At 40.5% G+C, this 12,657-nt stretch overlaps 1 protein-coding gene across 1 annotated transcript in view; it reads left to right on the top strand.

The window, feature by feature from the left end:
- LOC111157117 (RALBP1 associated Eps domain containing 2) overlaps positions 1-12,657 on the top strand; it is a 220,828-nt gene that overhangs the window by 62,895 nt on the left and 145,276 nt on the right. The window contains exons 3-4 of the mRNA XM_022518356.1: positions 5,177-5,325; positions 7,954-8,080. Of these exons, the coding sequence (XP_022374064.1) occupies positions 5,177-5,325; positions 7,954-8,080 (276 nt within the window). The remainder of the gene's footprint in view (positions 1-5,176; positions 5,326-7,953; positions 8,081-12,657) is intronic.

Genomic DNA, 12,657 nt, shown 5'->3' with positions numbered 1-12,657 from the left:
GTTGTGGTCATGGTTCTGTCACCAAATTGCTGCATGACTAAGACAAGGCCCACCCTCCCCTTCCTGGGCTTAGTTCTTCACCTGTAAGATGCAGATATTCCAAGCAGGTTTTCTCTAGGCTGTTTTCTAGCTCTGGAATGCCACAGTTTCTTGCTGAGTGTTCAAACCTGCAATAGAAAGAATATTTTAATTTTCTGGATGACAGTATAGCCTTGTGGTTGAGTGTGGGCCCCAGTAATAGGTTGCCTGATTTTGAATTGTTTGCACCATCACTTTTTGTGTGCCCTCAGACAAGTTTCCTAACCTTTTTGAGCTTTAAATGGCTCACCTGGAGAAGGGATATACCAATAGTACCTGTCTTACAGGGTTGTTGTGAGCATAAAGTCAGGTAATGTCAAAAATCTGGAAAAGCGTCTAAACTGTGCCATCTAATGTGGTACTTACTAGCCACATATGGTTATTGTTGATTGAGGAATCGAATTTTTAATGTAAATTATTTAAAATTTGAATAAAAATACTCAAGCAGTGTAAAATATTTTTCCATTAAATGCACCTTTATTGTTTTAGTAAGACTATGTTTTACTTTAACCATTGCATTGTGTAAGACTGGAATCAGCAAACTTTTCCTGTAAGGGGCTAGGTGGTGGATATTTTAGGCCCTGTGAACCATATGGCCTTTGCTGCAACTACGTAACTCTGCCCTTGAACCATGAAAGCAGATATGGATGATATGTAAACAAAGGAGAGTGGCCATGTTCCAAAAAAGCTTTATTTATGGACACTGAAATTTGAATTTCATACAGTTTTCATATCACAACTATTTTTCTTTTGATGTTTTCCAGACATTGAAAAATGTAATACCCATTCTTAACTCACAGAGTATACAGAAATAGGCAGTGGGCTGGACTTCCTTCACAGGTTTATGCCCAAAATAAATTGATTCATGTCCATCAGAAACCACTTATAACAATGTTTGTAACAGCTATATTCATAATGGCCCCAAACTGGAAACAGCCCAGATGTTTCTCATAGGAGAATGGATTAAAAAAAAAATCTCAATATATTCATAAAAATGGATTATTCCATAGCAATGAAAAGGAATAAACTGTGTCTACATGCAGTACACTGGTTGATTCTCACAGACAAAATATTGTGAAGGAAGCTAGTTTCAAGGATAAATACCGAACAATTCCATCATGTGAAGTTCTATAATGGGAAAGGTAATCTGGATTTAGAGATTAGAACTGGGCTTGCCGAGTGGGACAAGGAGAGGGGATTGACTAGAAATGGATGTGAAGGAAAATTCTATAGGATGGAAATGTCATATCTTTTTTTTTTTTTTAAGATTTTATTTATTTATTTGACAGAGAGATCACAAGCAGGCAGAGAGGCAGGCAGAGAGAGAGGAGGAAGCAGGCTCCCCTAGACAGCAGAGAGCCCGATGCGGGGCTCGATCCCAGGACTCTGAGATCATGACGTGAGCCGAAGGCAGCGGCTTAACCCACTGAGCCACCCAGGTGCCCCGGAAATGTCATATCTTAATTTGGGTGTATGTGCTTATATATACATTTGTCAAAATTCTTCAGATGGTACACTTAAGATTTATGTAAATTATCCCTCCATACAAAATACTTCTTATATAATTTAAAAAGAAATCATTTAGTTGTTAACATTTAATGTTATAATATCTCTTAGTAAAATCCAGATTTCTGGCCACAGTGGTCCACATTCCCTCATGTCAACCAGCAACCGGAACTGTGCTGTGCTAGTAGGGTAGCCGATAGCCATGCTAGTGTGGCTGCTGAGCACCGGCAATGTGGGATGTCTGAATCAAGGTGTGTAGTGCAGGTAAAATACACCTGGGAGTTGAAAAACAAGTCTGAAGAAAAGAATGTGAACTATTTCATTAATAATTTTTATCTCAATTGTATCTTATAATGGTAATATTGAGTTGAAATAATTATTAAAATTAATTTCACCTGTTTCCTTTTTTATTTGAAAGAGTTTTGAAAAATTGTGACAAAATGTACATAACATAAAATTGACCATAAAATTTATCTAAACTGTGTTTGTTTAAAGTCATCTCCACACCAAATGTGTGGCTCGAACTCACGACCCTGAGATCAAGAGTTGCATGTTCTTCCCACGGAGCCAGCCAGGTGCCCCACCTTGACCATTTTTTAATTGTACCCTTTAGTACATTCATATTGTGCAGCCATGTCCACCATCCATCTCCAGAACTCTTTTCATCTTAAGTATGTGAAACTGTAAAGCCACTAAACAGCTCTGCATTTCCCCTTGCCCTAGTCACAGGCAACCACATTCTACTTTCTGTCCCTATACATTTGACTATTGATCCATCGTATAAGTGAAATCATACAGTATTTGTCCTTTTGTGACTCTCTTCTTCACTTAAAAAATTCTACTTTCAGTCTCTATACGTTTGACTATTGACCCTTCGTATAAGTGAAATCATAACAGGATGTGTCTTTGTGTGACTCTCTTCTTCCCTTAAAAAATATTGTACTTACTATACAATTTACAATTATGTATGCGGCTCGCCTTCAATTTCTGGAGGACAGTAGTGACAGTGACAGTGAACAGCAGCTGCCATTTTAGATGGAACGTGGGCTCTGCTCAGCCCCACCTCTCCCCATTCTTTTATCGTTTGTTATTCCATTTCTGTTTTATGTTTACATTTTTTCTAATTGAGGAAATGGAAGTATTTCTTATATTCATGTCACCATCAAACATGGAAAATGAAAGGATTTTTCCCTTACTTTTTAGAGGGTCAGTTGTTTAGAAGCATAGTTTTCTTTGAGGAAGGGAAAAATAGTCATTTATAATTTAATATACAAAGTGTTTCTATGTTCAAAGACTACAACCTAAGATAACTTCACGAAACAAATTATCGCCTTGGATGGCTGTACTCATTGTCTCTGTGGCCCCCATAAACCTTCAGTTTGAACTCTGTTTATTTCCTTGTGCTAACTTAATTCAGTTTGGGAGAAAAGATTCTAACCAGCTAACAACTAACTAACAAACGGCTCTTCTCTTGTGATTACTTAAGGTACATCATTGGATAGCAGATACTTTATTGATTAAGTTTTTAATCAAGTTTCACTATTAAATATGGTGTCCATATGACTACAAAAAACCATTTAGACTGAGTATTTACAAATTAGAGTTTTACTTTCCACTTTTTGAAAGCTTGGAGCAGTTTAAGCTCCAAGGTAGATAGCCCCTTCATGAACATTTTCACTGATAGGATTATTATTATTTATGGTTATAATTCTGTTAAGTGGGAGTTGTTTAAGACCACATAAGCAGAGAAAGTACAAGAGAAATTCAGCTTATATTTGGTGTTTCGCTGTTTGGTGGCCATCTGGAGGAGAGAGGTTTTTTGCCAGGTGACTAGTTCTGGAGAAATGCCATAGCCAGGGAAGGAAGAGACTGTGTGAAGCGACTGTGTCCTAACGGATATCTGGGAGTTCTAGTATATTAATAGTTGATATTCATCTTCTCGTGTTTGTATTCTGTTGTTCCCAAAATTACGTATTGAACACGCAGTAAAACACTGATCAGGGAGTTTACAAATGTGAACATTTACTTCTCTTCTCCCTCAAGTAGTGTTTGGAAATGGAGTCATCCTCTCGTGGACAGTTGGGGTACAGATTATTTTATGTGATCTCATTCCATCTTTTTAGATACCTTTTGCAGACTGAACCGAAACAAATACCTTTCTGAGAAAATAACCATAGGATGAGCTTATATTTGATTTACACAGTATCTGGGTTTTCTTTTCTTCTTCCCTCTTTCTTTTGAAGTCCATTCCCTCCTTGAGTAAGTGGAGAGCTGCCCAGGTTGGGGAACATTACAGTGTTCAAAATGGTGGCCATCTTCTCTTTAGAGGAGAGTCCTGGTTTAATTTTCCAGATTGCTTATTCTATTTATGTCTCTTGGGCCTTTGGCTGATTGATCATGCAGGGAATCATCATATTGCCTACTTCTTTGAATCAAATGTGAACATAGCAACTAAAAATAAACATGATGTTGATATCCGAGAACCAGGGGCCTTCTTTGCCTGGGAGCTGGGATACTTGGTTGTTGTTGCTAAGATGTTTTCTGGCTTTAGCACAGCATCAATCAGTGGAAGTGCAGCTGTGTTTGGAATAGAGCGCTGATGGAAGTGCAGAGGCTCGTGATGAGTATTCTCCTGAACAATGGATACAGATGCAAATCATTAACATAATCCATAATATTATCCCCATTTGGGGAGTTCTTTGTGTTGTGTGATTGTGTGTGATTTGCGTGCCGAGAACTAGAAGTGTGCCAAAGCATCATTTCTGTTTGAGAATACTTTTTATCAGATATTTGAAAGATAAGTAAATATTCCAGACTGTTGCATTTCTGCTCTTTGTAGCCTTGTGAGTGTGGCTAATGGTTTTGACAGTAGAACCTGCCTGAATGTTGGATTGATTGCTCTAACTTGATACCATTTTCCTTATTCCATTCTGAAAAGACAATTGGAGATCAGGTGTGAAAATTCCTTAAAGAATGCTGTAGGCTGAAAAACTGTTTTACCCAGTAAGTTTGCCCTAGGAATGAGGGGCCTTTCTGTAGGGCAGCAGTTCTGGGGACTGACAGCTCTGCCATAGACGGCAAGCTGTGGGATCTTGGGGGTGTCACTTAGCTCCTTTGAGTCTGTTTCCACATCTGTAAAAGAAGGCTGATGGTAGTCTTACCTTACTGAGTTATTGTGAGGGTTAAATGATGTAACATTTGCAGATCTCGATATCGTGTCTGGCATATAATATGTGTTGTATAGATTTTGTCTCCTTCATTTGCCACTTAACAGTGGCACATACAGTAGCACATCTTTCTTGCTGGTGCTGGACTAAAGGCTGAGGTGGGAGATCAGTCCAAAACCTGAATATCCTCTGCAGTGACTTGACAGCATTTAAAAATGTGAAGCCAGCATGCCGTGCTAGAACTGAAGCATTTTTCTCTCGTGACAGTATTATAGGAGTTTTCATTGTGTCCAAATAAAAATTGAATCTATACTTAGTGCTCTGGAATTTTTCCTCAAAAGTGATTCATCTTTTGGCCATTGCGTCCTGCTTTTCACAGTTTTAAAATAAAGTCTCACTTGAGCTTCTCTGTTCTGGTCCTAAAGAACTGCCACTGCCTCGCTTTATGATGTCGAAGACCGACGCTGAGATACGATTCGGGAACCCGGCTGAGCTTCATGGGCCCAAGGCTCAGATTCCGTATTCAATCACAGAAAAAAACACCTTCAAGAGAATGGACGATGAGGATAAGCAGGTAAACAGCCTAATCGGGCGTGTCCATTTTACTCTGATCCTAAAACCTCACGTAGCAGTGCCTCATATCCGCCGTCAAGCTTCTAGCAAATCTCGCCATCTGGGATATAATTATAGACTTGGAAGTGAGCCAGTAAAGTTTCCTTGTAGCAAGAAAAAGCAGCTGACATATAGCTACCCCTGGGTCCTTAAGAGCCTACTTGAATGTGTCCAAAGTAGGCTACTGATTTAACACACTTACTTGATTTCTCTAATCAGCATTTCCAGATGGGTTCTTTGAAACGTAACTTACAGGATTTTTTTTTAAGTAAATGCTACACCCAACGTGGGGCTTTAACTCAGGACTCCATGATCAAGAGTTGCAAGCTCAACTGATTGAGCCAGCCAGGAATCCCCAGGTTTTTTTTTAATTTTTTTAAGCTTTTATTTATTTATTTGACAGAGAGAGATCACAAGTAGGCAGAGAGGCAGGCAGAGAGAGAGGGAGAAGCAGGCTCTCCGCCGAGCAGAGAGCCCTATGTGGGGCTCGATCTCAGGACCCCGAGACCATGACCCGAGTTGAAGGCAGAGGCTCAACCACTGAGCCACCCAGGCGCCCACCTAGGAGTTTTTAATAGATTCTCTCCTTACACAAAGTTTGGAGAAAAGATTTCTGTGGTTAAATATGTTTGGAGAATGCTGCTTCATATTCTTTTCTTGGGGGAAAGACTATATCCTCAGTCTTGGGGAGTCATAGTGCACATTAGCACATTCAAGGCCCTGAGAAGTCCTGCTGTAAGGAAACCTAGAGATTTGTGTTTACTAGACTTCTCTCACCAGGAAATCTTTTCTTGCAGAGCATGTTTGGAATTCCATCTTGGGAAATGCTGCCGTTACACATTTAGCAGGTTAGGGACAAGGATAGGGAGGATGGGCTTTTAAAATTAGAGCACTAATTGCAACAGTCAGGTGGTGATTGATCGAGACAGAAGTATAAAATCTCAGAGGAGTGAGCCTATCAAGAAAGAGGTAAATAGTCTTACGCATTAGTAAACCCTGATGGCATGAACGTACAGCTCATACTTCTAATAAAGGTACTGAATCATGCAGAAAAGTCAAATTATATTTAATATAGTATCTTCTGTAAGACAAAGATATTCATATTTTAGGAGGACGAATCAAAATGTTTTTTAAATGCAATGAATATTAAAGGACTAAGTCAAAAAACTAATTTACATTGCTCACCATGATAATGCTGTATATATGAGGTTGCTACAGAATTTTTATATTTATAGTCAAGTGATGGGTATATATAGCATGTCCTGTTAAATAACTCCATGTGCTGTTGCTTTTGTAATTCTGATACATTTTAAACAGGTTCTTCAGGGATGGAGATAAATATATATATATACATATATATGTATGTATGTGTATATATATATATATCCCCATCTCTTCAGTCAGTGCTCTGGCGCGTTTTCCTACTAGTGTTTGGAGAGGAATGAGGGTTCACTATCCTAGGATGGTTGATACCCCAGGGACTTTCTAGGCCCATCTCCTGGCTGCACGATTGAGGACACATCCTTTCACTTCAGGTTGGGTTTATGGTAGGCCCACCCAATCTGTTGATGTGAACTCACACTTTCTTTTTCTTGAAAAAGAGTGATCAGTATCTCAGATTGCATATATTTTTTTTTAGACTAAGAGCACCCATATGGTCTGCATGTTGATTGGAGGTACTGTTTCCTTGTTACTTGGGCGCTCAGAAGTTACCAGTTTATTGGTAGCGTTAAAAAAAGAGGCAGAGGGGTGCCTGGGTGGCTCAGTGGGTTAAGCCTCTGCTTTCGGCTCAGGTCATGGTCTCAGGGTCCTGGGATAGGGCCCGGGTAGGGCTCTCTGCTCAGCGGGGAGCCTGCCTCCCCCCTTTCTCTCTGCCTGCCTCTCTGCCTACATGTGTTCTTTCTCTCTGTGTCAAATAAATAAATACTTAAAAAAAAAGAGGCGGAAACCCAGTAGCAGAGTAACATGGTTTACCTTGCCAGAGCCCTACATAGAATTCACCTTTCAACTGAGGTTTGAACTGTAGCTTGTTAAACCTCCCTCTTAGAGTTTAGAAGTGGTTTACCCATAATGAACTGTGTAGTCATCCCCCAGTGTGAAAAAGCTGGCATTTTACTTTGGCATAGTAAGCTCCAGGAACATTTAGCATTAAGCATTTTAAATGTGTATTTTTAATATCCACATTTGCTGGAAAACTTGGTAAGTGTAAATCCAGGAAATAGGAGCCTTTATCAATGAATGAAAGTTGAATTTATCCACGAAGAGATCCGATCTGGGGAGTATGAATGCTCTTTCATGTGATCATTGTCTTCCATTTTCCAAAGGAAAATTTTAGCAGAATAACTAAAAGCATTTCAGGCTTGTTTTAGTAATTTAGACAACTAAGCGCTGGCGAGACTTTGTTTTCTGGGAGATGTGAATCCTCAGACACTGCATTTTAACCGAACTGTGTGTTTGAGAAAACATTCCCTCCATTTGTTAAATCAACCATCTCGCCAGCAATAGAGTTGCATTATACTTCATAACTGCAGCTCGGAGCGCCAGGCTTCTCGAGTGATTGCCCCTGAACTCTGCTCTGGTTCTTTTGAAGCAGGAAACACAGTCTCCCACGATGTCACCCCTCGCCTCCCCTCCTTCTTCCCCGCCTCATTACCAGAGGGTGCCCTTGAGCCATGGCTACAGCAAACTGCGGAGCAGCACGGAGCAGATGCATCCAGGTAAGAGGCGATCTTGTCCAGCTGTCCCAGGCAGTGTCTTAGAGACTCCTTAATCTATCAGCCGGCAACGCTGCCAGCTGCTGAATCTCCTGACTTAATTACCTCCGTCCTTGGAAACATGGCTCAATTTAATTTTATACTCTCAAGCAAGGTTTTTTTTTTTTTTTAATGAAATGAAATCTATCTTAGTAATAATGCCTTGTCTCCTATCCTACAAACTAGTTTATCTTTAGACTTGTAAATGATTTAGATGATTTAATCCTTCACATACAGATTTCATTACACAGGAACATAGCATGTGAAAGATGGTATTGTCTTGGAATTGTTGTTCCTTTCGGCAAACATTCCAAACATATTTGTATAACAACTGCTTTTATGAAACTACTTAAAAATATAACTCTGCAAAAGCAAAAGAGTTGATTTGACCTTTAAAGACCAATCACTCAGAAATGAAACTATTTAGCTCCTGTGTTTGGGAATAAGAATAAGGGAAATAAATGGTAGGGGAAGCGTTTTGCTGAGAAACTGTGTAAAATACCTAGTTGTGGGGTTGCCTGCTTTCTCACATTGGTGTTGTGCTGGTCACGTTTGTGGTAAAATACGTTAGTTGGTTTGGAGGATGACTTGCAGAGTTGGCCGCCTAGCCTGCAGTGCCTAAAGCTCCGTAAATTCACTGCAGCATCTTGTCCTCCTGGGGCTCAGGCTCATAGTTTAAGATAGGACTAATTAAATGTATTCTAGAATTGGTTATCCATAGCCCTCCTTTTGTATTTTGTGGGGTGTGTTTGAAAATGACCTAGTTTTTGCAGGTTTTGCTGCATTGAAAATAGTGGGGCGTTCTAGAGGGACGCAGATAAAAATGTGTGCTAGGCTAGAGGTTGGAATCTTGTAGAGAGGAGCAGGTGTGGCATAATGGAAAAATCTTTTGATTGGAATCAGAAGGCGTGGGTTTAACGTGACTAACATGACCTTGGGCAAGCCATTGAACTGCTCTGAACCACGATTTCCTTTCCTCTTTTAAAATGGGGTAACAGTATTCTATAGGGGTGTTGTGAGGATTAGTGAGAACACAAGTATAAAGTCTGATTGGAAATTCAGTCCTGTGCAAATGCAAGATGATGTTATTAAGGGTTAGTAACAAAAAAATGTCTCTCCTGAAACTTGGATGTCCCATTTAGGGTCTGAAATGAAATGAGAATTCTTTATTTTCCTCTTAGAATATCTCTCTTCTGCCTGACTTCCCTAGTTTTAGAAAAGGAGTTCTTTTTGATTCCTAATGTTATTTGGGCTTGGACATTGGAGTTTTATCCCCAGCCCTGGTGCCTGTTTTTTGGTTTTTTTATTCACAGGCAAGTCATTTTTTGTTCTGCCGACTCAGCCTGTTACTGAGTTCTACCTTACCTTTTTTTCCTTTAACAACTTGTCTGCAGAGGCTCCTGGGTGGCTCAGTGGGTTAGGCCTCTGCCTTCGGCTCAGGTCATGATCTAGGGTCCTGGGATCGAGCCCCACATCGGGGTCTTTGCTCAGCGGGGAGCCTGCTTCCTCCTCCCTCCCTCCCCCTCTCTCTCTCTCTCTCTCTGCTTGCCTCTCTGTCTACTTGTGATCTCTCTCTGTCAAATAAATAAATAAAATCTTAAAAAAAAAAAGAAAAAAAAAACAACTTGTCTGCATTCACCCTCTCTACTCCTTGCCCCATTCTTTCCTCATTCCATCCACGTTGGGCTTCCATTCTACCGTTGGCAGGGAGACAACCCGTTTCTCTCCGTCTTTCTTGTCTTTTAGAGCACTGTAGAGTTATTCTTTTTCTTTTTAAATTAAATTTAATTTTTTTTAATTTAATTTTTAAATTTGAGACAGAGAGAATGCACACAGGAGCAAGTGCATGAGCGTGTTGGAGGGGTGGACTCCCCTCTGAGCAGGGACCCTGAGTCTGGGCTCAATGCCTGGACCCTGGGATCATGACCTGAGCCAAAGGCAGTCGCTTAACCAACTGAACCATCCAGGCGTCCCTAGAGTTTTTCTTAATTCATGCCTTTTCAGAGGGCAGGCTCACTGCTGGAATATTTTTCTAGGAATACATTTTTCTGGGGCCATTTCCCTGTCCAAGATTCTGCCATGATTCCTGGCTAGTGGGGAATATATGTGAGTATGTTTTAAATCAGACTGAGTGTCTCCAGACCAATCTGATTTAGAACCCCTTTTCAACTTCTCTCCTGGCTCCTGCTAGTCTAACCTGCTAGATGTAGCTGTAGCTAATGCTCAGTAGCTGAGACTTGTGTGCCAGGCATCGTGCATAGATCTTCATGTGCGTTATTTGCTTCTTAGCACAACCCTCAGAGGCAGATACTGCTACCCATGTTTAAAAAATGTTAAATCACAGTAATACATCCATATAGTTAAGTTATGATCTCCAGAGGCAACTACTTTCAAATCTTATCTGTATCTTCTGGTATCTAAGGTCTTATCTCCATATCAAGATACCTGTTCTGTTTTTTCTTTTTTTTTTAAAGATTTTATTTATTTATTTGACAGAGAGAGAGATCACAAGTAGACGGAGAGGCAGGCAGAGAGAGAGAGAGAGAGGGAAGCAGGCTCCCCGCTGAGCAGAGAGCCCGATGCGGGACTCGATCCCAGGACCCTGAGATCATGACCTGAGCCGAAGGCAGCGGCTTAACCCACTGAGCCACCCAGGTGCCCCTGTTCTGTTTTTTCTTATGCATCTTATTCTGACGTATCAATTCTAGGAACGCACTCTCTTAAGAGCATGGGCTATGATGTCAGTCTCCTGTGCCTAAAGGTAGACTTGATGAGCCTGCGTTTCTGGCCTGTGTGACTATGGGTATGGATGGCACTTTTCTGAGCTTCAGTTTCTCGTATCTGTAAAATGGAATAGTATCTGTTTCAGAGGTTTGCTCTGTGGATCAAAGAAGGAATGTTATATAAACCTCCGTTCCTAGCACAGTTCCTGGCATATTATAGGTGCTCTTGTGTTGGCCTAGTATTTTCTTTTGTGTTTTTAGAATCTGGTACCTCTTTTATTTATTTATTTATTTTAAAAAAGATTTTATTTATTTATTTGACAGAGCGAGAGATCACAAGTAGACAGAGAGGCAGGCAGAGAGAGAGAGGGAAGCAGGCTTCCTGTGAAGCAGAGAGCCTAATGCGAGGCTCGATCCCAGGATGCTGAGACCATGACCTGAGCCAAAGGCAGAGGCTTAACCCACTGAGCCACCCAGGTGTCCCTGGTACCTGTTTATTTTTGAAGCTCTTTAGTGTTCTTGAAAGTCACCTTCTGGGTATCATTCATTAGGTTGACTGCAGATGTAGAGTTTTTACTGTGCTGTTACTAGTGGTTCCTGTTCTAATTGGACACTGAATCTCAGAGTGATGACATCTTTATGCTTCATATTATACTCCTCCTTTTGGAGAAAGATGATACTTATAGTTCCTTATTAAATTCTCTCACAAAAGAATAAGAATTCTTTCCTTTGTGTTGAATTGAACGTTCCAGGTTTTATTTAGAGGAAGGAGAGTAGAGATAGTAAGTAGTGCCTTTTTGCTTTCTGAGTTGAGATCCAGCTGAGGAATGAGACAGGAGTCGGACTGATGATGGTCCAATTATGAGCTCTGGTACTGACAGAGCTGATGGGAGTGCGCACATTTTAGCTTTGTGACCAGATTGGCTTCATACACTCACCTTTCCAGTCGCAGGCTGATGTGGCCAACCCAGGCTTCCCATAGTAGTAGGAAGAGAAAACCTGCCATTGAGGCCAGGCCCTTCCAAAAATGATCCCTTACGCAGCTGAGTCTTTGTTCAAGCCTTACTGATGAGATAGGTCTATTTCTCCCAAGGGAAGACCCTTGTAGATAAGGGACTGGAGCCATGGGCCACATGGCTTCCTTGCATATGTGTCCTCCTTTGCAATAGAAGCTCCTTCCCTCTGAGGGGAACCCGAAGCACGGGGAATCAGCTCCCCAGGGAAAGCTTATGACCACTAGTATCCCAATTGTGGTACAGTTTACTATGATTCAAAACTTCTGAGAGTTTAATTCTGGCATTGGGTATTCCATCAAAATGGAACGATCTTAATCCTTCTTCGACTGAACTCTACCTCTGAGGCTAATAATACACTATATGTTAACCAATTGCATTTAAATAAAAAATAAATAATAAATAAATTAAAAAAAATCCTTCAGAGGACAATACCTGTCTACCAGCTGAGACTTATCTTCTAAGATTTGGATTACACGTTCTTGGTTTTGTGTCTTTTGCAGTTTATATATGTTTGTTTATTCTTAGCAGGGTCTGAAAATCTACTTAATGCTTTGCCAGGTAATGATTTTTGATGTTTTAATATATTTTAAAGGTGTTATAATGTTGTGTTCCAGTCCCTTGGAGGAAATACAAAAAGCAGATGTGAGTCCAAGAGTGGTTTGCTGTTTTTCATGTGCCGTTATTACACCTCCTTTATTTTCCAGGGGTCAAACTATACTTAAGGGCGATGCCGTAACAGGCTGCTCTGCTCTCTCTACCTAATTTTATTCATGAGGAAACTATAGGAAGAGAGCATTTTAGT

The sequence above is a fragment of the Enhydra lutris genome, unplaced genomic scaffold (assembly GCF_002288905.1).
Source record: "Enhydra lutris kenyoni isolate GAN:26980312 unplaced genomic scaffold, ASM228890v2 scaffoldscaffold52, whole genome shotgun sequence".
In the NCBI taxonomy this organism is placed as follows: Eukaryota; Metazoa; Chordata; class Mammalia; order Carnivora; family Mustelidae; genus Enhydra; species Enhydra lutris.
This window is presented reverse-complemented; position numbering and strand designations above follow the sequence as displayed.